At 38.0% G+C, this 23,895-nt stretch overlaps 5 protein-coding genes and 1 long non-coding RNA gene across 14 annotated transcripts; 3 read left to right on the forward strand and 3 right to left on the reverse strand.

The window, feature by feature from the left end:
• Positions 1–40: 40 nt before the first annotated feature.
• On the forward strand, positions 41–5,424 carry LOC107222218 (putative ATP-dependent RNA helicase TDRD12). 2 transcript variants are annotated; one of them, XM_015661488.2, is made up of 17 exons: positions 41–198; positions 309–499; positions 601–851; positions 943–1,142; positions 1,222–1,354; positions 1,459–1,789; positions 2,334–2,489; positions 2,620–2,772; positions 2,932–3,175; positions 3,384–3,530; positions 3,644–3,840; positions 3,925–4,050; positions 4,111–4,259; positions 4,328–4,498; positions 4,667–4,829; positions 4,898–5,080; positions 5,164–5,424. In XM_015661488.2, exons 1-17 carry the CDS (start codon positions 195–197, stop codon positions 5,353–5,355), a joined length of 2,991 nt encoding a protein of 996 aa, XP_015516974.2. In that variant the 5' UTR covers positions 41–194; the 3' UTR covers positions 5,356–5,424. The 2 variants fall into 2 exon arrangements, with proteins under 2 accessions (XP_015516974.2, XP_046588003.1); XM_046732047.1 differs by lacking the exons at positions 41–198; positions 309–499 and having other exon boundaries at positions 691–851; positions 951–1,142.
• On the reverse strand, positions 5,422–8,893 carry LOC107222245 (transcription termination factor, mitochondrial). Of its 3 annotated transcripts, none has more exons than XM_046732049.1 (5): positions 8,833–8,893; positions 7,334–8,453; positions 7,156–7,252; positions 6,899–7,052; positions 5,422–6,784 (listed from the first exon to the last, which is right to left on the reverse strand). In XM_046732049.1, exons 2-5 carry the CDS (start codon positions 8,078–8,080, stop codon positions 6,403–6,405), a joined length of 1,380 nt encoding a protein of 459 aa, XP_046588005.1. In that variant the 5' UTR covers positions 8,081–8,453; positions 8,833–8,893; the 3' UTR covers positions 5,422–6,402. The 3 variants fall into 3 exon arrangements, with proteins under 3 accessions (XP_046588005.1, XP_046588006.1, XP_046588007.1); XM_046732050.1 differs by lacking the exon at positions 8,833–8,893 and having other exon boundaries at positions 7,334–8,109; positions 8,343–8,545; XM_046732051.1 differs by lacking the exon at positions 8,833–8,893 and having other exon boundaries at positions 7,334–7,431; positions 7,533–7,902.
• On the forward strand, positions 8,799–10,767 carry LOC124293044. Its single transcript, XR_006902945.1, has 2 exons — positions 8,799–9,009; positions 10,630–10,767. It is a non-coding gene; the product is annotated as an uncharacterized LOC124293044 (long non-coding RNA).
• On the reverse strand, positions 9,845–11,537 carry LOC107222223 (thioredoxin reductase-like selenoprotein T homolog CG3887). Its single transcript, XM_015661491.2, has 4 exons — positions 11,262–11,537; positions 11,002–11,131; positions 10,571–10,766; positions 9,845–10,480 (listed from the first exon to the last, which is right to left on the reverse strand). Exons 1-4 carry the CDS (start codon positions 11,405–11,407, stop codon positions 10,356–10,358), a joined length of 597 nt encoding a protein of 198 aa, XP_015516977.1. The 5' UTR covers positions 11,408–11,537; the 3' UTR covers positions 9,845–10,355.
• An 80-nt stretch (positions 11,538–11,617) lies between these two features.
• On the forward strand, positions 11,618–19,834 carry LOC107222238 (polycomb protein Asx). Of its 6 annotated transcripts, none has more exons than XM_046732045.1 (10): positions 11,618–12,960; positions 13,046–13,227; positions 13,359–13,615; positions 14,001–14,208; positions 14,292–15,049; positions 15,161–15,454; positions 15,602–16,420; positions 16,586–16,825; positions 16,909–19,063; positions 19,390–19,834. In XM_046732045.1, exons 2-9 carry the CDS (start codon positions 13,176–13,178, stop codon positions 17,326–17,328), a joined length of 3,048 nt encoding a protein of 1,015 aa, XP_046588001.1. In that variant the 5' UTR covers positions 11,618–12,960; positions 13,046–13,175; the 3' UTR covers positions 17,329–19,063; positions 19,390–19,834. The 6 variants fall into 6 exon arrangements, with proteins under 6 accessions (XP_046588001.1, XP_046587998.1, XP_046587999.1 ...); XM_046732042.1 differs by lacking the exon at positions 13,046–13,227 and having other exon boundaries at positions 16,909–18,467; positions 18,912–19,063; XM_046732043.1 differs by lacking the exon at positions 13,046–13,227 and having other exon boundaries at positions 16,909–17,331; positions 18,912–19,063.
• LOC107222239 (beta-catenin-like protein 1) lies at positions 19,187–22,546 on the reverse strand. The gene is made up of 9 exons (XM_015661510.2): positions 22,281–22,546; positions 21,600–21,979; positions 21,195–21,526; positions 20,820–21,043; positions 20,550–20,732; positions 20,316–20,463; positions 20,063–20,229; positions 19,699–19,882; positions 19,187–19,589 (listed from the first exon to the last, which is right to left on the reverse strand). The coding sequence occupies exons 1-9, from the start codon at positions 22,308–22,310 to the stop codon at positions 19,501–19,503; spliced, it is 1,737 nt and encodes a 578-aa protein (XP_015516996.1). The 5' UTR covers positions 22,311–22,546; the 3' UTR covers positions 19,187–19,500.
• Positions 22,547–23,895: the final 1,349 nt, after the last annotated feature.

Below are 23,895 nucleotides of genomic sequence, written 5' to 3' on the forward strand. Positions count from 1 at the left end.
GTCTATACATTCTTCCGACAACGCTCAGTCAGCGGCACTCGTGGTCAGCGAATGTGTCGGCCACTCGTTGGAAAATTTCGGATAGATAAATGTGATAGAACAACAAAATAGAATAAAAACATAAGAAAACTGTGTTGTGATGACACAAATCTAATGTTTCAAAATAATTTTTTTCTTCTAATTAAATCTTCGACATGGGTAAGTCAATCGCTAAACTGTGTTCAAGATATATTCTTGCACGTACAATGTTCATAATTTGCACAGGTGATTGACAATTCTTCAATGGATAATTCGATTTTAACTTTCAGAAGATAGTATCTACATTCCGAATACTGCTGAATCGGTTAAAGTGACGAATGTCATCGATCCCTTTCACATAAGGATTCGTCGAACAGAAAATTATGCCACAGAGATTGTTCGGCTAGAGGGAGAATTACACAGGATAGCCAAAACCAATTTACAGAAGTATGGAGACCACTTGCACCCCCAAATTGGAGATGTAAGCATTACACTGTTATTTGCTCACTATTTTATTGTGTGTAAAAATTTGCTTTGAAACCTAAAAAGGACAATTTTTTTCATCGTGGAATTTTTCTACAGATGGTGATCATTGACAACAGGAGCAGTTTCAATGCTGAATTACCAGGATGGTGTTGTAGGGGAATTGTTGGATTGTTCAATACCATCAATACAAAATATAGAGTATTCTTGCCTGATCATGGTATAGCATTGGAATTCTGGATGGAAGATTTAAAAATCTTACCGCCTTTTTCCATATCTGATGATTTTTTAACATCATCCATTGGCATCCACGATATATTGCCAATCACTACGGGAGATGAAAGTGCCTGGTATGTCTTCTTATTTGTTCAAAGTTGTATGTATTGTTTGGAGTTTGACGCAGCAATCCATGACATGTGTTTCTTATACATTGATGCAAAGTATTTCAGAATTTTGGAGCAACAGTGCTATACGATTTACTAAAGAAATCTTGAGTGCATCTACTCAGACATACTTTGATTATCTCTCCTTTGATAAGTCTGGAAATAAATTTGGTGAGCTGTATTTGATCGTAGATAATGAGATCATTGTTCTCAGCGAAGCACTGATTTACAATCAATTTGCAACAGCTATAAATTCCAGTAAGTAGTTCTGTAAATAATAATAATGGTTGCAGCAACAATTCTTTCAATAGCTGAACTAATGACAATAATGACATAGGTTTGATCGAGATAATTGAAAACACCGATATATCTAGTAGAGTATCAGTTGAGAACTCTCCAATAAAAACAACCAAAGAAACTACATTGGAATTGAGTAGAAAAAATTTAGATACAACTGACTATAATAAAGGGTGGGTATAATTTTTCTTATTTGTCTTTCTTCCAAAATTGCAGTTCTAAATATTAGTTAGGTAAATAACAATTTTTAAGATTAGTCAGAAAGATTTCGTTTCAGACGTAACAAAAATAATGCTGTTTATGCACATGCATTCAATGGATCACCAAAAGCCAATTCCTGTGTCAATTCCAGTCATGAAATATTAGTATGCAGCAAACTTCTGTGTGAGCAACTTAACTCAGTGGCTGAAGCTGGATTCCCTGAGAAAATACATAAGACACTGCGCTCAATGACACTTGTGAGGCCAATGCGCCTCCAAGGATATGTCTGGCCTGCAATATGCAAAGGCTTGAATGTGGTAGCAGTTAATTCTCCGAGATCTGGAAAAACATTATCGTATCTTATACCAATAACCAGCTTGGTTGCTGCCAACGAAATATACCCAAAGGTATTACTGCAAATCAATACCTTATTAATCCGAATAGCGTATAATAATATTGTTAGCCGATTTCCCTCTCAAAATCCGGACGTGACTTATACAAGGGGTCGACTTATACTTGGGTTTTTTTAGAAATCCCCTTAATCAACTAGAAAAACTTTATTATCGACCAATTGTTGCGAGATTTGACCAATGAAATGGTAAATATTGAAATCTCAAACTTCAATTTTTTCGAATAACATCAATTTTAAGTATAAACAAATTAAAAGTAAGGTGTTTATATAACACACTAAAGAGCTGAAATCTTATTGATGCACTGTATGAAAAAAAATGCAATAAACAGAAAATACACCTGTAATGATAGATCAATTTCTCATAAAATTCAACTTCTATTCGGTTTATCAAAAATAATCCCTGAACTTAAGTGGTCAAATGGGGTTCAACTTATATACATACCAATACTTTAATAATAGTAAATAATCGTATTAGTGTTGGCTGTACCCAAATTTGAATAAACTAAAGCCTGATTTTATTTTTGTGATTCATGTTATAGTTCTCATCTGGAGTCAATGGGCCACTGGTAATAATACTATGTGTATCTTCCACTGATGTTTTTCATGTCCACGAGAAATGTAAGCAAATATTGAAGGAGTATCCCAAAATACGAATTTTAACGGCTTTTAATGGGATGCCAGAAAAAAACCTTATGGTAATTCATATCTGTTCTTACCGATACCTTTATGAGTTTTTTCCCACATCCATATGCGATAACTAATATAACTAAGTCACTAAAAAAATTATAAGATGCTACAGAAATAAAATCTCAAACTTTTTACCAGATGAAACTATACAATGGTTGTGAAATTCTCATTTCTACACCTCCGTGCCTGAAGAGATTGATCAAGAACAATAGGAAGCTGTTAAACTTGAACCGACTATTTCACATGATCTTCGATGGAGCAGACGTGATACTTGATAAGTATCGCAAATCGGTAAGAGATGTATCAACAACCTTGCATGCATCAATTTCAGCAAACGACCAGTTTACGTATGTCAACATGTCTTATTGCTATATGAATTACACTAACACCGTAAAATGGAAAATGATGTATTTTCTGTTTCATACTGGTGGTTGCATTTCTGCTCATCAGTTAGGAGAAATATTCAGAGTTATAAAGGAAGTCCAACATGGACATTGCAAGTTACCTGGCTCAATGCCACTGCAATTGATAACAATTGCACAGCACTGGACACCTTTGATGAGGAACTTTGTTGATGCATTCATCAAAGACCCATATGTCTGTATTGGATCATATATGGAAGCAGTGGTGTATGCATCTTTTAAAACAAAGCTCTATATCAATCCCAAACAAGAAAAGGCTGCGAAAGTGGTTGGTAAGAGTTCAAAATGAGTACAACATGTTGATGCCATATGTGTTTAAATGTTTGACAAATTATAATTTAGTCATTTTTTCCCCTTTTGCAAGCCCAGATTGTTATGCTACTGTATTTTTATTGAATCTCACTCGTCATTAGATGCTTAAATGTGCTTAGGGATTTGTCAACTGTATTTATTAACATCACATCTTTCCCCGTATAATAGACTTACTTGGATCGCAATGGTCGATGCTCAAGACAGTAATAGTATGCACAACTCCGCATGAAGCGAGGGAACTCTCAGAATTTCTTAAATCAGCTTCTATAGATACCCTTATCGCTCATGATGAGATGATTTTCACTGATATACGAGGTATGATATTGCTACTTTAAATCCCAAAGTATTGGAATGTAATACCAAATATACCTGTTCGCAATAATTAACAAATCATGTGAAATATAAACACGACCTATTTGTTAGCATAGGCATCAGAGAGTCCTGGATGGTGAAAGTATCAGGTATGTATTCTGTGCTCGTTTGCACAGACCAGGTGCTATCAGACTTGAATATCAGGGATGCAGAATTACTGATCCACTATTCGCTTGCCTCAAACACGAAGACTCAGTTCTTCTACAGGTTTTCAACACTGGCTAACAATTTTTCTCCGCAAACGCGTGGAAAGGTGAGATCTTATCTTGTCGTGAGATAAAGCTGGATCAATTTCACCTTGTTCCTATATTGTTCAAAAGTTTTTTCGTGTTTGCAGGACCGACCAAAGCCCAGGTTCATTATGATTGCTGATGAAAGCAATGACACCCAGTTATACGGAATTATTACTATTATGAGAAGGCTAAAAACTAAAATAAAACCAGAAATGGAAGCTTATTTCGAGGTAAAATTCTCATATACTGTTTTTCTCTCACGATGCTGAATGTATATTTTTAATCCACAGAAAATATTTATATCAACGGAAATGGCTAAGACTGATCGACAATTATGTGAAAATCTGAAAGCCTTTGGGTGCTGCCCTTACAGGGATGCCTGCACAAGTAGACATTGTATTATCCCTGAGATTGATCAACCATCCACACAGATAAAAACGTGAGTTTTTGAACATGTATAGGTACACTTAAGATAGTTACATGTAATCATTGTTATTTGTTTTTCAGTGGCGATTATGTAAAATTCGTTATCACATCTATCCATAGTGCCAATCACTATTCAGCCAGGGTAGTAGAATACACAAGGGCAAACACAAATGAAAAAGTAACATTTTCATTTGAGGAACTTGCTAAACTTTCAGTTGAGTTACAGAATCATTATGCAGATCCAACTAGAAGGTGAGAAACCAACTCTGGTGTTGAGAACAATCTGTGTTACATTGTAGCTATTCATATACTAAAATCCCCTACATGAAAAACTTTATCCTTCACAATTGGCAGTGAATTAAAGTCTTTCCAATTCCATGTAGCTAATGTTCATAAAAATGTTGTCTGTTTCGTTTGCAGGAGATCAGCTAGAACGGTGAGTGTTGGTCACATTTGTGCTGTGGAAGAGGCTCCAGGAAATTACAAAAGAGTGAAGGTTTTGTCGCTGGTAGACAAAGAATCATCCAACATCCAAGATGTGGAAGTGCGTTGCATAGATGATGGAGACATATCTTTTGTTAAAGTAAGCGTATGTTATTTTACGGTAATCACTTGCCGCCAAGCTTGCAGAATTAAAATTATCTGCTTCAGATCTCTCAGCTACTCGAAGTTCCAGACGAACTTGCGGAATGGCCATCTCATTTTGTAGACATCTATCTGACAGGCATTATTCCATTCGATGAGGAGCCTACTTGGAGTCCATGCGCTGATCGAATGGCTTATACTTGGCTACATGAAACGGTGACCCATTCGACATCATCCGTTTTTGGAAAGGTCCGTCAGTCTTGTGCAATTGTTTAGCGATGTCTCACAGTTAAGATTGAGTATCATTGTGTGTTAATTATTCAACGTTTCAGGTATTGCTTCACCTCAGTCATATCCTATGGATCGATCCCTTAGAAGTTAGGGATAAATTGGCCAATGGTTATCCAGATTTAATTGATGCATCATTGAAAAACACATTGATTAGCAATAAGTGTGCCATGAAGAATGAAGAGCACATCAAGAATCTACTCGCCCTTTGTAGAACTAGCGAAGTAAGCAATTAATAATATAATTTAGTTAGTAATTTGAACAATCTTGCTCCATGGGTAAGAAATAAATGAGTATATACATGATAGGTATGTAGTATTTATTCCAAGTTACCAAATGCAACTTCAAACCCATCACTCATCATTCGTGATAAAATAAATACCTTACAGTAAAACAATGGTACAGGCATGTATTTTCTATGATGTATCATGTGCATTCTAATTATTTCTTCAAAGAGGTGCTCTGATCGATTTTGACCTTGATGTATATATCTCCAAATATCGGAATCCACGTATCTCAAACACGAGAAAGAGCCTAACAGCCCCATTCTATGTGCAATTCTGAACAAGAACACTCCAATAAATTTCATTTGACGCAGCAACAAAGAAATGGCATGGTTTCTACGAAATTGCAATTGTATATTCGTATAATTCATGTCATTTCTTTATTTCTGCGTCAAACGAAAATCTATTTGAGCGATTTTGTTCATAATTGCGTACAAAATGGGGCTGTTGGGCCCTTTTTTGCATTTGAGATACCTGGATTTTGATATTTGGCCATATAGACAACGTGAAAATCGACTAGAGCACCCCCTTGAAACACAACAAAAGTTTGTCGATTAGATGTCACCCAAGCTGGGGTGAATGAGCTAATAGTTACTACCATACCGCTATCGACTCTTGAGATAATAAACTCATGAACAACTTCACGTACAACAATGATCCCTTGAATCAGGTTTCTCTGACCAATAGACATGACCTCATGCCTTGCTTTTACTATTGCGTGTTTGCTTGCATCATTGGTGTGAAGGATCAGTGTCAAGAAAGCTTCTCTGTAAATTTATTTATATATATACATATTTTGGTGAATTTTAATATTGACCGTTCAGGAGTAGCACTAATTTATCAACTCCAACACAAATAAGAAATGGTGAGATGGCGGAGTAGTTTCTTCAAGTATAGGCCTTCACATATTGCGTTTTGTGTCAAATGAAGATGACGTGCAATAACTTTTAACTCTTTCGTTTATGAAAATAAATAATGAATAAATAGCCGATCAATAATTCACTTCTTCTCATTTTTCAGCCATTTCTTTTTAATTCTTTCCAAATATTCATTATATTCTTTTTCTGTTTTACAGAATACTATGAGACTTTTGGGCTTGTGTCCATATTCGAGTAGTTCATTCAGTCGTTTCTGTGCTTTTTCTACTCCATGAAAAAGAATTCGTGGCACCCGTATCACATGCTCTATGGTATATTCGTTTTCTATCAGAAAATCGACAACTTTCTTTGTTTTGGGCCCACTTACATGCTTGATTTGTGGTAACTTAGAGAGAATAACAGCTACTTTATTTTCATCACATTGAAATCTTTCCGAAAGATAATAAATTATTGTCCCATTTTCTCCTAGTATTGCACGTCGATGAGACTCTTTATTGATCCTCCTGGAAAGGAGAATGATATATTAAGTCTATATAAATATGTTCACATCTTTGTTTTGTCAAAAAAGTTTTTATAGTAATGCAAGAAAGCAGTAATGAATATGTGATGAAATATACCTGGCAATAACAGGTTCTATACAACGAACCATCCAAGGTTTGACAGGAAAAATTCCAGCTTCTCTAATTCTCTCCAATCTGTCAATAATGGTTTCAGGATTCTGTCTAAATGCCCAACAGTCGTTCATAATAGCTTCCCGTTCTATCCTGTAGTCTGTAAATTTTTACAACATCGAGATGTTAATATTGACAACCTTGATCGGCAGTTTAAATCGATCACAGAACTCAATGAGATTGATATGCAGAATGGATCATACGTAGCAGTATTTTCAAGGTATCGCGGAGCTTATCGAACGGATGATTCTGCATAAATTGGTACTTGACTATAAGTTGGCACACCTCAAACATGGAACACTGGAATTATATAATATCTAATTAGAGATACATCACGACAACATATATTTGTGTTGACAGGCATAAGTAAACAGAAATTACCTGAAGTTGTTCAGCTAGATACTGTATTCTGTTACTTCCACCATACCATCTGACATCGTATATGAGCTGTTTCGAAAGTGCCAGCAAACGGAATATGCCTAAGCGAAAGAGTGGAATACCATTTTGAAAGTTAGTAAAAAACATGTTCTTAATCAGCTTCATCTTTGTCTTGAATATATTGTGTGGATAAGACAGTAACCATGCATTTTCTCTGATAGTTGCCTCAGATATGTCAGCGTCCAGGCATGCTTTATAATTAAGCGATATATCAGCTGGATTGATGAGACTAAAACTTCTATTAGCTTTGACCCAAATATCAGCCTTTTCAATATCAATGCAGAGTAGTTTCTGGAGGCAGCTTGAGGCTCGGATCTCGTTAGCTGTTCTGCATTTAAAATCAAAAATGTGGGTGTCGCTATCATTTAAAGCCAAAGTAGTATTCTCAACTTCGCAAGAGGTGTTGACGATTTTATGGTGGCTCTTAGCTTCAACTGTCAATGGAATGTTCACAGCGACAAGATCGTGATACCTAAGACGAGGTCTCCTGAAGGAATTCCACCATGACAACTGTTGCGGTATTAGTTGTGTTGTTGTAGGCAGAATACATGATAGTTTTGGTGAACGCCCGATGATCTGGTAGTACGGAATCACCTGCAGTATCCAATATTGTCGACACTCCTGCATAAGTCGACCGTATTTTTCAGGCCAGTACTGACCACGTGCAAGAAATAGTATTACTTCCATCATTTCGACTTTAGGTCACGAACACTTCTCCACTTTAGAGGAATTGGTGAGGTAGTTACTTTTAAATTCAGATCGCAGGGTTTATTTATTGGTTGCATTTGGTTAGACCCTCGCTGTTATCCTTACGACCCAGTAAGACTTATAATGAATGATGATTCTTTAAATTACAAACACGCAGCCGAATCTTCACTAATTGCGAGAGTGAAGCACTTTTGGGCCACTTTGGTTAGGGTTTTACATATTTTACAGGAACTCTACCACATACCAATTCATACGACCCACAGCAGATTAGTGCCAGCAGCCTTTATTCCTTCCACTATGATCTACAGCAAGAGCTTTAAAGGGCCTCCAAGTTTTGTAGTGGCTGAAGCGCTACCTGGGTAAGAATAAGGACATTGATGTCGGTACGTCAGTTCACCATGTTGGTGTTGCGATATCGTAAACATAGACTTATAATATAAGCATAGATCGTAGTCTTCTACAGAGGTCTGAGCACTTCGTCCCGAAAAACGTGACCTAAAAATGTGGCAGACGATACTAGTAGGGGGAGGCCTTTATATATTCCTCTTTGTTGCACACCCTGCACACCCCAGCCTTCGAGATTGCAGCTCTTTGCTATACACCGGCCTCCAAGATTGCAGCGCACTAAAAAAGACTAAAATGTTGCAGCGTTTTCAATATGGCGTTCTACGAAGGGACAGGAGTGGCCAGATCTGTGTAGAAGACCGTTGCATAGATGGATTGAGCGTTCTTACCGAAATATGCCGAGAGTACTCCACTCTTTGCATGACGATATTTGTGTTGACGATCGAGGCGGCAGCGAAGATATGACCGTATCATGTGCTTACATCTCTGCATCTATGATAATTACACTTCCACTGTTCCCTTGTCTCCCACCATCACAGCGTTTGAAAGAGAGAAGGGTACTTCCGGTATGTCTTTTTCCTGCATATGGGGCTTTCCATACTAACTTGACCTGTCGCCAATCCTCACAATCTCAGATTTTGCTTGAACTTTAGTGTAAAATTTCGGGAGTTACATAGTAACCCCTGAACTATTTGAGATTTTATTAACTACTGGTTAAAGAGCAGTCTGATTTTCGCACAAATTTATATCGACATCCGTCAGTCGTACAAAAAAATCATTGATACTGAAAATCTTCGCGAAGACATGTGGAAGGAAATATTTTTTGCCGATTTTGAACGCAACTCTATTTTTTTTTTAACAGTAAAATCGCGATTTTCATAAAATTTTCACCATAATTTTTTTTTGTAAGAATATGAAACTTTTGATACCATGCCGAAGATGGAGAAATTTTTGGTTGGGAAGTCACAATCAAATGAATGTTAAGAAAACGTGTAATATGGGAATACGTACCTGAACTAAATGTCTGCGAAAATTATTTCCATCCTTATGAAACAAATAAGCTACCCAGGGGTTATGCGTAACCATAAACTTCTAATCAACGCTACTAACGAACTGTTTGGCGTAAAAGGGTTTTTTCATTCGAAAACTGAAAGACTGAAGAATAGAATAGTATATGCGAGAAAAACCTAATACGAATTTTTCACTGTTAAAAAATGCGATTCGGCAAAGTAAGAAAATTGATTTTAGTAGGCCGTAAGAATGATGTTGGGTTAGGGGCATCTATGTGAGGGTCTTAGGATTAATTTTCTACTGTAAGCACTGTTGCAGTACTGACAATAAGTTGGCGTGCTTTTCTTCCAAGCTTATCACCTTGCCGATAAATAAAAGGTAACAAACACGTAGTTGATAAGAAATATAATACAACATTTGACAAGTGTTCGTTAACGAACATACGTATATGTACATGGAATCTTATCCACCTAAAGACCATAAATGAATTACTCAAGATTTACAACATGACAATTACAAATTCATTTGTCTTGTAGTACAAATATAATACAGTCATCTACCACCTGAAACCTCTGGTAAATCATCTTTAAACCAAAAAAGGCTGCCCTGATACACTCGAGACATCAAAAATTCCGTCAATGACATACCGATAAACTGTCTTTAGATTCAATAGGAATTACGGTTCCGGAACAACAGTAAATGCAAAGTGAACTTCAATTCGCACAACGATATTAAAATCATTTCAAGATAAATCATACATATTCCACTATCGCTTCTGCAAAGTAGTATAACATGTGGTAAAGCAAACGGCACACGTTGTACTTTCCATTATTATCTAGATACGTAATTATAAAAAACATTTTTAGTTTTTCTTTGACAATAGTGGTTATCAGGCTTATCATTATTTACCGAACCCGTCATGTTCAACATCCATTGTTCCAAATTGCATGTGACTGTCTATGATCTGAAACAGTTCTGGAGGCTGCGGTATTCGTCCAGTTTCTAGCTTAGACCATACAGGAACATCTGTAAGATGAAAGTGTGATAGAAATGGTTCAAGAGTTATTTCGTTCTGCTTGCTTATGCTGGTGATTGATTTTGCAAGGGTTTAGTAACCATTGAGTAGGATCTCGAAAGCCCCAGATGCAATTAACTGTCCTTCAATTGCATTGCAGAGAAAGAAGAGCATCATGCAGGCATAGAGACGATTATCAGTGCACCATTGCCACCAAGATGGCTGACGAATGCCTAACGGGGCAAATACGTTTATGCCGCATAATATTATGATGATCACCAGGATTTTAGACATGCCCTGCAAAAAGAATTAATCAATACTAGGAATAATGATTCAACGCTCTAAAAATTAAATATATTATTTATATAATAAAGTTGAAGGATCGATATTACAACTACATAGTGATGAAAAAACTAATCATCTCCATATTGAAAGTTTGTAAAGAAAATCTGATTTTTATGATTTCGATATGCTGGTTTCATTGTTTGGGAGAGCCTTTTACTTTAAATTGAAGCAGATCTTTTAGACTAACCAAAAATTTTGCCAAAAATAGCTTGTAACCAGCTGGATTGAAATTCTCTCCATCGATATTTAGCCCAGGATATTTCTGTTGCAGAATATTGACATAGTCGTCAAACACCTTTCTGTAGCCACATGAGTAACTGAAAGAATTGTAACAAAACTAATAACAGTTCGTCATTGTAATTCAGACCATATCTACGTCATGAATGCATTGTCAATTAAGGTAGCAGATAAAACATTTCACCATTCCACAAAAAGAACTTGACTTGCCAGTAGAAAAATTTTAGCGTTGGTCCGGCGCTGCCCCGAATCCTGGACAGCGGGATGTCGCCATCGCCATCGCTGTTTGCACCTGCATGTGTACTCAAGGCACAGATTATTATTAGACACGACAAACCTAACTTTAGACCGTACATAATAAAGCTAACTTCTAAGTAAATCAACAATCAATAAAGTTAACCTCTCACGAGCTCACGCGACAGTTTTGCAAATTTCGGCAACGGACGACAATAGTCAACTCAGAGAGTGCAGTCGACTCACGGTCACGGAGGATTAGATAGTGAAATCTTTCGTTACTCAAACGCTCCCTGTTTATTTCGCTATCAGCCAGCGCTGCGATCGCGCAAGCCCTACGGATTCTAGGCATGCAGAATCTCAGTAGAGAGGTCTGGCTCCAGCTGTACTCTCTTTTTCTAATCACGGCCTCAGCTCGGTGCACAGTCGTGCAGTCTATCTTTATAAGTCCATGCGTTCAATCATACGTTCAATATACACAAGAGATGAAGGAAAGATATGATACATATCCATATAATTGTGAGTAATACGTTTCTAGAGGGTCGTGCGCACAGAGCACTGAAATATAAGCTTATAAACGTGGAGTGGACATGCCGATGTTTTCCTCTGATCTTTCAGGTCCCAGATTACATTGTGCTTTGCGCAAAAAAATTAAGACAAATATATATCGCCGTCTCTCTCAATCGCATTAGAAGTATGCTATCAAGTTAGGACAGGATGTAAGCTTTCTTTCTCAATCTGTTTGGGACACGTTTGGGACCATGAGACACCGTGACCGCTCCATTTAAGCTCTATGGTCTGGGAGGTTTTTATAGTTTCTTTTCGCTTTCATGCTGATGAATTTAATGCGTCACAACTAATTCGAAATGCTACATTCAAAGCGAGACGAACATTATGTTAATGATTTTGAATTCGTAATGATTCTCTTCGTAAATTGATATGTGTGAATCGGCGAATGAAAATATAGTATGAAGAGATATAAGAATTTGAAAAAATTTGCTGCAGTTGGCTAGCCTGGACGGAATAAATACGTAAATACAATATGGCTGGTTGAAGTGAAACGTCGTCAGAGTTTTTCTGTTCGATATTTCATGCTTCACTGAGTGAAAACTCTCTATTTTAATAGTTACAACGCGTTTGCAACGTGTGACAATAGTTTATTAACAATTTTGTGCTGAAAATTGTCAAAAATTTTAACCTAATTTAGCAGGAAGTGGTTGGTCAGTCGGTTTGAAGAAATGTTGTTTTTATTTTTTATACCCCAGTTGACATTCGTCGGAGTTCGCATAATATACCAATCAAAGATGTAACGATTGTTATGTTAATATTTAAGAACTTGTGGTATCTTGTCAACTCAACCATGTGTACACGTGTAGTTTTATCGTGGCAATGAGGTAGGGCACTACTTGTATGACAATGGAGATGGATTTGGATGGCACGAAGTGCGAAGGAGGCGGAGAAAGCAGCCCTGGATGTTCTGGTTACTCCAGTATGGTTCACAGTAAAAAAGTTATCAAACACGCGCTTCGCCAGCAGGCCAAGAGGAGGAGAAAAAACACTACGATAGCTGCTGGCAACTCTCGCACTCTTCCAAGGATTGTTGTGAAGCCTCTTCCGCCACCTCCTCCGGATGATATTCCCTTGAATGTTGCTAATGTCCCACGAACTCCCACAAGTAAGTTTGTTAATTTGCAAAACTTCTTTAAACTATCAACAGCTCCGAATTTCATTGTCTGTATACAAATCTTGATTATTTTCAGTTGTGTCATCTGTGACTCAAAATTGTTGGATTGTTGCTTCTATGTTGGTTTTCATATTTGATTATGAAAATCATTTAGGTTTTTTTTCCACTTGTAACTAACAGGTCTGCTGAGACTCTTTGGATAAGCAATGTGTAATATCAAGAATTGTGGCACACATATTGCGCAGGATATGCAGAAAGGCAATAATTTTTTTTTTAAGATTCAAATGTATTTATAATGCATTTTTATACTATCTGTTAACGTTCAGGACTATTTTTGGATTGTTACTATTCCTATACCAATGAAAGTAATCATATTTCCATAATAATAGCCGAGGAACCAGCAGCTACAATGAGGGAAGTGCTGGCAAGTCTACCTGGTTTTAGTTTGAAGTCTAGTCGTAGAAAATCGACGAAAAGGCTTTCAGCTGCTGCTCAGTTAGAAGCTGGGTTAGTAGATTTGGAATCCCCAGCCAGCATTTTGGCCAGCACCAGTCTTAGGGCTTTACTTAATCGGTACACCTTCCAGGGACTTCCTCCTCTTTATCAAAGGAAGCTCGCTCAGCTTTTACCAGCTGTTGATAGACAGGTATGCCATTGATGATCGTATTGGAAATTCAAATGATCATTGGTTATGACAAAAATGAAGCTAAAGCTAGCAGCCAGAGTTTATACCCAGATGTTTCGAACTTTTTGGAAATAGAAAAATGCAGTTTAGGTAAATCTTCATAATTCTATAAAAGTATTGGGGGTTCAAGGTATTTCACAAAACTTTATTTTCAGACTTTACTATCTTAATTGAATGAACATTAGAACGTTTGGTTGCTCATTCTGCCAGCTAGCTTCAGCCTCGTATGATCAAGAGTTTGACTCTTTGAATACAAGAGCCTGTTATAAAATAAATAATATTTAATCTCTTAGCTTAACACTTATTGTAGTATGTTTTCTCTTGTGTGTAATCATTGCTTTTTTAGGATGCTGCAACGTCTGGATTAAACAATGAGTTCTTTGCACGTGCCTGCCTTGAGTGGAAAAAACGTCTGGCTGAGGGTGAATTCACCCCCGAAAATCAACAGAGACTGAAAATGGAAGCTGAGAGAGATAAGAATAAATTAGATCCTTGGAAGCTTAAGCATTTTGAACCAATATGGGGTGAGAAACGAGAACCTAAGTTGAGATCCGGTAAGTCAAACATCTCGAAAACGTATGTACAACATTTCTATACAGTTTTGCTTTTTCCCATTATGAGTAATGTATTGTTACAGGACCGCACTCTGCAGTGGAACCAAGGCCGATTGGAGCAGTCACACGTTCAAGTTTGCGATTGCGCTCAGAATCTATACACGATCAAACAGCACCTGATCTTGTACCTTGTTCAGCAGCAGTCACAGAAGAAAAAGTGGCGATAGCAAGTTACGTTTCTAAAGGTCATATAATGGCGTCAAGCTTGACAACGGAGAGTCAAGCAGTGTCCCTTAAATCAACGCAAGAATGTGAGGATGATAAGGAAATGGTGCCGAGTAATAGTTGCAAAGAAGTACTAACACAGCAAAAACTAAATTCATCCAATGTCATAATTAAGTCTGACCCTGATCCATTCATAGAAGAAACACCTGTCATTGTCACTAATGATGAAACCACGAAGTCATCGGAACTTCGTGTGTCTGAAACTCCAGGAGAGTTAATGTTAGAAATAGCCAATGGAGTAGCTGCTGAAATTATTAACGAAGAAATACACAAATCTGAGGAACCAGTTTCCGATGTACCTGATGAAGAGATTTCCCGTCAATCGGATAATCATGATTCCGAGATATGTAAAATCGAAAGTAATGTAACGACAGAGAATTTGTCATCTTGTGATGGTGCCCCTCTATCAGAACCAATATCAGAGAATCAGTCTATAATCAATAGTCAACCAGAAGTAGAAGAATCAACTACAACTACAACTGTAGATGGTGAACCACAGATTCCAGAAGAGATGGAGATAGATAGTGAAACATTACAACGCATACATGAATTAGAGGTGAAAAAATTCAAGAATCATATTGATAATCAGCATTACATAGATTTGTTGAATAATCATCAGATGTTTGGTATTTACATATTCCAATGAAATGAATTCTTACGATCGTAGGTACGTGGTGAAATGATAGAAGCTTATGAAGAGATATCAGGTTGCCCAGAAAATATTTATCCTATTTTGGCGGATATAGAAATTGGTTCAAGTACAGGAGGAGGGGACGACAATCCTGTGGTACCTGTACAAGGGCCAGTCAATGCGGCCTCTTGCGAGATGACCACTGGAAATGAAGAAGATGCTTTCATTGACGCCAATAATTATGTTCTCGAATCACGAGAGATTAGTACCGGGATGCTCGAATGCAACTGGACCGTTGAACCCACAGTAAATAATGTTGGAGTAACCAGTGTGAGTAGATAATGATTAAAACCTGTAACATGTGTTTTTGCAGGCAACTTTTATAGGATGCTTTAAAGTCATGATCTTTGAATCTAATTTATTTTCAAAATATTTTTATTTTGAGATAATAGTCTAATAATCAATTCCCACTTGCAGACACATGAGGAGCTCCAAGTACCCTGGCCCCTAGTAACCGCAGCCTTAGATGGTTCCGTTGCCGCAAACATAACTGTGACGACACAGGATGACTGCAATGATTCATCGACATCCAACGAAATTGAGAGCATTCCCAAACAAAACAACACAAAGACTAGTATTGCGGAAGTGATGAACTCTGTGCAAATTCCCGTTGACCAAAGCCCTTCCTATGAAAGAGCTGACACATTGACTGTTGGTACCCCTGTAACAAGCTGCCTATTGAACAATATTCAGTCGAATAGCCCACCGATAATTGCATTTCCTCCATTACAGTCAATCAGATTTGTACAAACGAATTTTCACACAGGACAAACAAACTCAAACTCTGTCCCGATACAGATTCAAAACCAGTCCAATCCGTCCCCCCAGCTCAGCGTGGTCAGTACTCAAGAAGAGACCATTGTTCAAATATCGTCGGCAAATGTTGTTGGACAAACGAATGTTGCAACTAGCAACGTTCTTCCACGTAATCAGGCGCAGAGCAACCCTATATGTGTTCCGTCCCCGAATCAAGGTCGAGGTCAAAGTACAATCGTCGTCCAGCAACAGACGCCAATTGTTGCACAACCTCGACAGATTGTAACTGCTACTGTCCAGCAACAATATGCTACAAGTGTCGTTACTGCTCCTTCGCGATTGGCCCGTTCTACCAGCCAAGGTGGCCCGAGAGGTTCACGAAGTGGCAATAAGGAACAAGGCGGGGGAAGGTCTAGGAGTTCCACAAAAGAACCCCCTGGTGCCGTAAATTTGGAACGAAGCTACCAGATTTGCCAGGCGGTTGGTTGATTTAATTGAAACGTTGAATGCTTTAGGATTTCTTTTTTTTTTTTCATCTGAAAGGTTCAAAATTTGACTCGAATTCAGTATTAGTACACGGACTGTAGAGGGATTTCTTGGAAGAAGTATTGTTTGAAATAGTTTAAATCCTTTGTCAATCTACAGGTGATTCAAAGCTCGCCGAATAGGGATCAACTCAAGGCTCATTTGAAACCACCCCCAAGTTTACTAGCCCGTGCTGATGGAACTTTCACCACTAGCAAGCCTGGAGGACGTACACTAACCAGTGTCAAAACCCAGAAGGCTCAGCAAGCCGTGCAGCATGTAAAACATACGCAGAATAAGGGTCAAGCAGTGATGCTTAGACACGTATTTGCTACCACACGGCAAGCCATACCTGCAGAGGTAAATGTGAAATGTGATTTGGTTATTCTGTAGGAACTTTATGATCTTTTTGTTTAAAATAACTTACATAAATTATGTTTCAGGTGACTGAAAGTGGGGCAGTGGCTCAGCTGGGTCCCAATGGAACAAATGGCCTGGGGCAATACATCTTGGTACAAAGAACTGGAGTTGGTGACAGTGCACCTCGGGCTTCATCGGCACCGCCGCTACCCCCCCAAATAGCTGGAATGGGAGTGGGACTTCATCTGGTCAGAGGAAGGCCAGCGAGCGCCGGGGAGGGTTCTCATCAAGCTGTAACTCTGAAGGCAAGGGGTGCCTCAGATGGGAGAGGTGGTGGTGGTGCTGAGCCTGGTGCTCCCGGTGTTATTATGGGTGGTGATCCTCCACCACCATGTGAATGCAATATGAGAGGTGCCATGGTCATATGTCGTCAATGCGGAGCCTTTTGCCATGATGACTGTATTGGACCTCAACGGATTTGCGCCACCTGCCTCATACGTTGATCGGTGGTTAATGATAAATCAAGTAGCCAGATAGATGAAACCCATAGATCAAGCTAGAGAGGGCTAGCGTTGGATAACAAAGCATGAGAAGGCTGAGCGGCTGTTAGGCTTGACATAGTTTTCATATCTTTGATTGCCGGAAATAGGTTTCAACTATCGTTTCTTTGCTGCTAGCTCATTTGTTGGTGAATTTGGTGGTACTGTTTTGAAAAAACTTCCCTTAATATGAGATTTTTGGAAATTTTTTCACCACGGCCAGTACCTGTTTATTATCCACCCGGTTACCGTTCATTCAATATTCTTACAAGTAGATGAACATGGGCGTAGTGGGGACGTTGTTATGTTTATTGAATTGACATGTACTTGACATTCAAAAAATTCTACCTTCCTTTGTGAAACCCTCCCATAACCATCACTCTAAGGCTGGTGAGTGATGAAACAAAGTATAAATAAGAAAAATAACGCGTGAAGCGTAAACAATCAAAGCAACTTGCCATCATCCGTGTTATCTCGTGTATTTTATTTCGATACTTTTAATGCTACGTACAATCAGAGGCATATCCAGGCCTGGTGATTTATTGAGTCCCCATTACTTTCAGTGTTAAATAAGGGCTAAAATTGCATTGCAGTCCGACACCGTTATTGTCTTCCACTAACATCACACGCAATCGTTCGTGATATCGCTATTTATTTATTCCCACAGTTTTCAATTCATCACCCACGTTATTGCAAAGGATATTCTTATTGAAAAAAATGCGATGAGATGCGGCAACAGATTAGCGTAAAACATACAGTGAAAAGAGAGTTTAATGAGCTTGACTCATGTATTTCGATACAGTTTAACGCCTTGGAATCATTCTGCCGCGTCTCCTCACACGCGATGTATTTAGGAAACTCGTTCGTCTAAGGCATGTCTTATCGAGTCATTAACGAGTGACCTATTTAGCATTAGCGACATATTAATTATCATTAGAGGTAAGATTTTCATGTAGATTAGCTGTGATCCAATGCTTATTGTTAGATAAATCTGCGACGGATGTTCGTTATATCGAGTCAACGAACTGGACTGATCCTGAAAAGCGACGGAACTGACGGCGCGCAAAAAAGGCGTGACTGACTTTACGTCGAATTCTCACATTGTACATAAAACATGTTTTTTAATTTTTTTTTTAATCATATTTTCATTATCTCATTACGCCATTAGGTTTGCAGAGCACGAGACTTTACATTTTAGCGTATCAGGGAAAATACAAGACGCGACTCATCCATATTAGATTGTAATACATAATTGTTTATTTTTTATCATCTTACAATGATAATATTATTGTTGTGATTGCATAGCACCTACTGTGTACTCCGCTCAAATGTAAATAAAATCATATTCGTTTAAAACTTTAAAAAATGGTCTGATATGATTAACGAAAATTTTCGACTTTTTTTTCACTCGGTAGATTTGCAGTAGCAAATTGCAGACCGTCTGAAGACAATTATAATTAAATTGTATAGAAGCCTTGTCATTCTTTCATCATCGAACCAAATCCATCCTCTCACAAATAATGATTCAAAATGTTAAAAAATATAAGTTGCAGCAACAGTGAAGAACAAAGCAGAAAGGCATTACAACAAATGTTGACTACAACTCATAGTACAGATGACTGTCAACTGATGAAGCGACGCTTCTTTTCAATTTTTGTGGCTTATTCGAGAAAAATACAGAACTACCAAAGCTGTAAATGTAAGTATGTTATACATACCATTCTTTAATCCTGATTAATGATGAAGTAACGAACTGTAGGGAACAGAAAATGACGTAAAAATTATAAGAATAATATATGGCAAGATTATGTATGTAGACATATTATGACTCACTTCGATTTTATTGGCATTGAGATGCAAGATAAGCTGGTCAGTAGGAGTTACACTGATAGAATCGCAACAAAACTACCTACAAAAACAGCGCATCACGTTTACTGACAATTCATTCTTATTAACGATGTAAATTAAATGCAAATGTGATTAATACTACGTGATTGCAATAATCTGTAAATTTTTCGATTTTAGCCGATGTACAGTGGATTTTTCTACATCTCTAATTACGTGTGAACACGATTGGGTAATGTGTGAGAATCCTCTGATGAATGTAAAGGGTGAAAATCGCGAGGCAGGTAGACATCAGAACTTGTCGATCAATTGCAAAATATGTTGCTGTTCCGCCTCTCTCCACTCATTGTCACCAGCATCACCAAGATTACCCGCATATTCTGTAGAAATTAAGAAAAGAAACGATTTCTATGTTGTCTCCTTCATATTGTAGAAAGAGAGAAAAGGGTATTGGGAGTGCGAATTCACAATATGAGCTGTCTATTCTACCTCTCATAATGTGCCTTATGGTTTTGAGAGATGCTCGTCTTTGTGCGAGAATTCTCGTTACACGTTGTTTCACTGTTGGTGGACAGCCAGTACAGGCTTCCAATAAAACGTAATCTACTAACTGGAGAATGAATAATCCTCCGTCCAGTCTCCTCATGTAAGATTCTTCCTCTTCTTCGTCATCCTGTAAATTAGAAATTTTAAATAATATCAGGAATAGAAAATATCCACTGATTAAATCCCACACATACACAAATTTGTAGTGATTAAAAATTAGTATAATCAAGGTAAGTAATGTCAGTTTTGATATTAATTTATAGATTATTACAAAAGTGAACAATAGCTAGTTATAGTTACGACTTGCCTTTGTATCTCTTTCGACCTCCTCTACTTTTTCTAGGTATTTAAAATGAAGCTCCATCAGTCTGTCGACTTTTTCAAAATCGTTTTCTGTGAATTTGCTTATCAGACGCTGTCTCTGTGCTCCTTTACAATTCCTCAGCATACTTGCGATAATGGAAACGACGTGCTCTGAATAAATACATGGTGGTGGGAACAAGACAGAATGGTGAGTTCAGCAGGAGGGGAACAGTAGTAAATAAAAATGATGTAACTACCTTCATGCTCTTCCGTTGTGAGTATTTTCTTTCGATTCTTAGTTGGTGTTTTCATGAACAATGGAAAAATTGTTCTTAATCCCAGTATATCTACGAATTTCATGCAATTGTCCTTTCCATCTGGCCCATTCATAGCGTGGTCCAGTACCTGTAATATAAACCCCTGTCTAGAAACCGGAAATCTGCGTCAATGGCTGTGACAACTTTCCATAAATTTCTCAATATACGTGGTACCTTTAGAGATCCATTACGAGACATTTTCTTCTCACGTAACATTAGATTCATGAGCTGGAGTCCTTCGCCACGGAGGAAGCGTTCTCGATTTATCGTTGCCATTAGACTGGAGCACAAAACATTGAAAAGATTCTCCATCATTTCTTGTTCTTCCGCTGTTCGAGGATCGTGACGCTTGTAGAACTAAAGGATTACAGTGAACGGGTTTGCATCTGTTATTCTTTCATCGAGATTAATTCCAATATAGTTAGAAAACAGCAAAACCCTTACAGCGAGTTGTTGTAAAAGAGCATCTATTCCATCCAAATCCCCAAGCAGCAACCTATTCTCAGGTGTTTGTTGAACAAGTATGGACAGCAGTTCACTGGCATATAGCTTATTTCCATCAAATGGAGCCTTCACCTTGATTCTTCGTAGTAGCCACTGGAGGAGTCCTTGTTTACCTGCATCTACGCAGAGGTCTGGTCTGAACTCGAGCAGATTTTCGAATATGGCTTGAAAAAAATTAAGGAATAACCCTTTAGGTAAAGGTGACAACTAAGATCAAAAATAAATATCCCTAATAATTTCATGTCCTAATTGAACTTAGATCAACTTTATACGTCCATATTGTAATAATCATCTTGCTGTCTTATTGAATATTACCCAAAGTATTGTGAACTCCGTCGCTTTCTTCCTTTACACTCTCATCAAGCCTTTCTAAATTTTGCACTAAAAGGGCACATACTTGCTGTTCCAGCAACGAATCTATAAGGATATCTGCACCCTCCTGGCTTTCATGCAAAATATCAACATCTGTAAGCTCTTGCAGCAGATCAGCCACCCCAACAGCAATGTCTGTATTTTCATGAGACAGAAGCTCTAGCATGGAAGCCACAGCACCAAGTTCTACCATTATCGGGTAGAGATCTGGGGCTGTTGCTACTACATTTAGTTCTTGCAATGTTTCATGTAGCTCCAACTCAGATTCCATGAACCTAGAAAAGACAGAATGGTAAAATGACATTTGGTAGTTTGTTTTCACAAATAATTGGGTAAATGCTAACTCACTTTTCTGGTTGATCTGGAAATTTCACCCGCATCTCTTGATTCCGAAGAGCTCGTTTTTCAAACAACAGAATCATTCGCTTTAGCGTGGCTTCATCTAAAGCTTCAACCTCTGCTGCTTCCGTCTCTACATACTTGATAATCTCTTGTTTTTCTTTTTCTGTCAACTGAGGTTCGACAACATCATTGGCTGGAGCTGGAAGTGCAGCTCTGATTGGTGTAGGAGGTTCTTTGCTAACAGCTGGAGTGAGATCACCCTCATTAATCTGTCGCTGACGAGGATGATATGGCGTTTTAATCACACGCTTTGATCGTTTAGCATTTTCCCAGTTATCCTCATCTTCTTCATCTCCATGTACTGGTCGTTTCGGTGTATTGGGTGGCTAAAAGTTAATTCCTTACATAAAACCCAACCTACTCCAACAGAAATCATCATAACTTGCAGGTTTATCAGCTAATGACAGTAATGCAGTGAGCGCACCCTTATCTAACGACGATAACCACCAGTGTCTCAGAGATTGGCAGGTTATGTTACTGACACACACTTGTAGTGTGAATATCGTTAATAAGTAGCTTAAGTATAGTAACGAAAGTAATACAATAAGCGTAAGAAACTTTACTGTTCAGATTGAAAACTAAACATCACCTAACTTTGGTAACCTTTAAAAATACTTGAATAATTACCTTGTATGATAATAGTTCACCGATATCCATATCGAAAACTGTTTGTCTCGATATTTTTAAATCACAGCTACTTAATTTTATGTTAATAAGTAAACGTGATAATTAACCAATAACAGAATAAAGCCATACATGGTAATTGTGTATAACCCTAGTACATAAATCCTGATGTGTTGATTAAAGACTATGTTCTTCAGTGACTGACAATGAGTCTATATTGGTACTCTCCGTATTACCATGTGTATACATACTTATGCATAGGCATACATTATTATCAGCTAGGTTGAATTGGGTTGAATCAGGTTAGGTTACAACGGGACAAATGGAACTTGGAACGGAACAGGACGGCAAGTGGTGAATGGTATCGAGCGTGAAAAGTGAATATCGATAAGGCGGCAAACAACGGTGAAATACATTCAACAGTGAGATATTTTACGAGTTTTTATTGCAGCTTTCATTCATGATTTGGTCAGCAACGACCTTCGGACTACGATACATCTAGATGACACGTCTAGATCAACCAAATGCTCCAACACAGGCAGATTCGCAAGAACTGAATGCCGAATTGCATTTTCCTAGGGCTGGTGATGCATTGATCTGGGCAATTTTTGCGACGCCGAATATGGCACCAGCTGCACTAAAGCATGCGACGGCGAGCGTCGCGCAGCCGGCGTAGCAAAGTCCAACACCCACCAGTCCAGCTTCAACATTAATTACCTCAGCCGAAATAAGGATCATTGTTACGGCTACGATGGCAAATATTGATATCTTCATTTGCTTCTGTGAAATTAATTATTACGGTTGATAAAATACTCAGCAGTGCTTAGGATGGTATAGCTCACTGCATCATTGAGTACCTACGCGTACAGTACAGCACGTTGATGTTGGACCGTGTTTATGGGGGCTCTAAGCTGTCCAGTCTCGTGATCTAGCTCAATATTGAAGAGTTCTACCAGATTTCAAATGTTAATACATCAATGCTTTTTAATTAAATAACACTTTTCTTCTGTACCAGACAGCACAACGTAACAATTATCTTCACGTATCTGTAAGTATCAAAATCAGAACTGAGAATGCTCATGATCTCTTTCACTTTATATTAACACTTGACTAGCTCTCTTATAGTCGTGGGAGTTCCCACCGAACACCAGTGGATTCCCTCAATATACCTTCCAAAGTCACCCGCTCTGTATGGTCTCACTCTATGACATAGAAATCCGTAACTAGAGGGAAGCCAGAGCGAGCCTACACGCTCGTGTTTTCGTGTTCGTGGTTTAGTACCGCTCTTTGACACGAAATAGAGGTTTAGAACTGATTCGTGACGTATTTGGCCGGTAAGCGCATGTTGTATAAAATGGCTTATGTATAAAGATATATGGCTATGCTATCTCAAATCTATATAAACTTTAGAGCGTATACTACTGGAGGCAGTTACTCATTCTGTCAACCTCGCGAAAACTGCGAAAACTAAAGCCGTAGTGATGAGAGAGAGAGAGAGAGAGAGAGAAAAATACATATATATTCGGTATGGTTGTTTCATCTTCCATACGTTTCGCCTAACCAAATGTACAACGACAAAAACATTATATTATACGGATATATATATATATATATAAAC

The sequence above is a fragment of the Neodiprion lecontei genome, chromosome 2, assembly GCF_021901455.1.
Source record: "Neodiprion lecontei isolate iyNeoLeco1 chromosome 2, iyNeoLeco1.1, whole genome shotgun sequence".
NCBI lineage: Eukaryota > Metazoa > Arthropoda > Insecta > Hymenoptera > Diprionidae > Neodiprion > Neodiprion lecontei.

Coding starts and splice junctions, on each gene's coding strand:
- LOC107222223 (XM_015661491.2), bottom strand. CDS start 11,407: ATGTACGGTCTAAAGTTAGGTTTGTCGTGTCTAATAATAATCTGTGCC. Junction 11,132..11,261: donor ACGCTAAAATTTTTCTACTG/GCAAGTCAAGTT, acceptor CAATTCTTTCAG/TTACTCATGTGGCTACAGAA. Junction 10,481..10,570: donor TTTCGAGATCCTACTCAATG/GTTACTAAACCC, acceptor TTCATCTTACAG/ATGTTCCTGTATGGTCTAAG.
- LOC107222238 (XM_015661509.2), top strand. CDS start 12,696: ATGACAATGGAGATGGATTTGGATGGCACGAAGTGCGAAGGAGGCGGA. Junction 13,616..14,000: donor TACCAGCTGTTGATAGACAG/GTATGCCATTGA, acceptor TTGCTTTTTTAG/GATGCTGCAACGTCTGGATT. Junction 15,050..15,160: donor AACGCATACATGAATTAGAG/GTGAAAAAATTC, acceptor TTACGATCGTAG/GTACGTGGTGAAATGATAGA.
- LOC107222218 (XM_015661488.2), top strand. Junction 500..600: donor TGCACCCCCAAATTGGAGAT/GTAAGCATTACA, acceptor ATTTTTCTACAG/ATGGTGATCATTGACAACAG. Junction 1,143..1,221: donor TGCAACAGCTATAAATTCCA/GTAAGTAGTTCT, acceptor ATAATGACATAG/GTTTGATCGAGATAATTGAA.
- LOC107222239 (XM_015661510.2), bottom strand. CDS start 22,310: ATGGATATCGGTGAACTATTATCATACAAG. Junction 20,733..20,819: donor CTCTTTTACAACAACTCGCT/GTAAGGGTTTTG, acceptor GTAATCCTTTAG/TTCTACAAGCGTCACGATCC. Junction 20,230..20,315: donor CACAACGGAAGAGCATGAAG/GTAGTTACATCA, acceptor GTATTTATTCAG/AGCACGTCGTTTCCATTATC.
- LOC107222245 (XM_046732049.1), bottom strand. CDS start 8,080: ATGATGGAAGTAATACTATTTCTTGCACGTGGTCAGTACTGGCCTGAA. Junction 7,253..7,333: donor ATCTAGCTGAACAACTTCAG/GTAATTTCTGTT, acceptor ATATAATTCCAG/TGTTCCATGTTTGAGGTGTG. Junction 7,053..7,155: donor TACCTTGAAAATACTGCTAC/GTATGATCCATT, acceptor AAAAATTTACAG/ACTACAGGATAGAACGGGAA.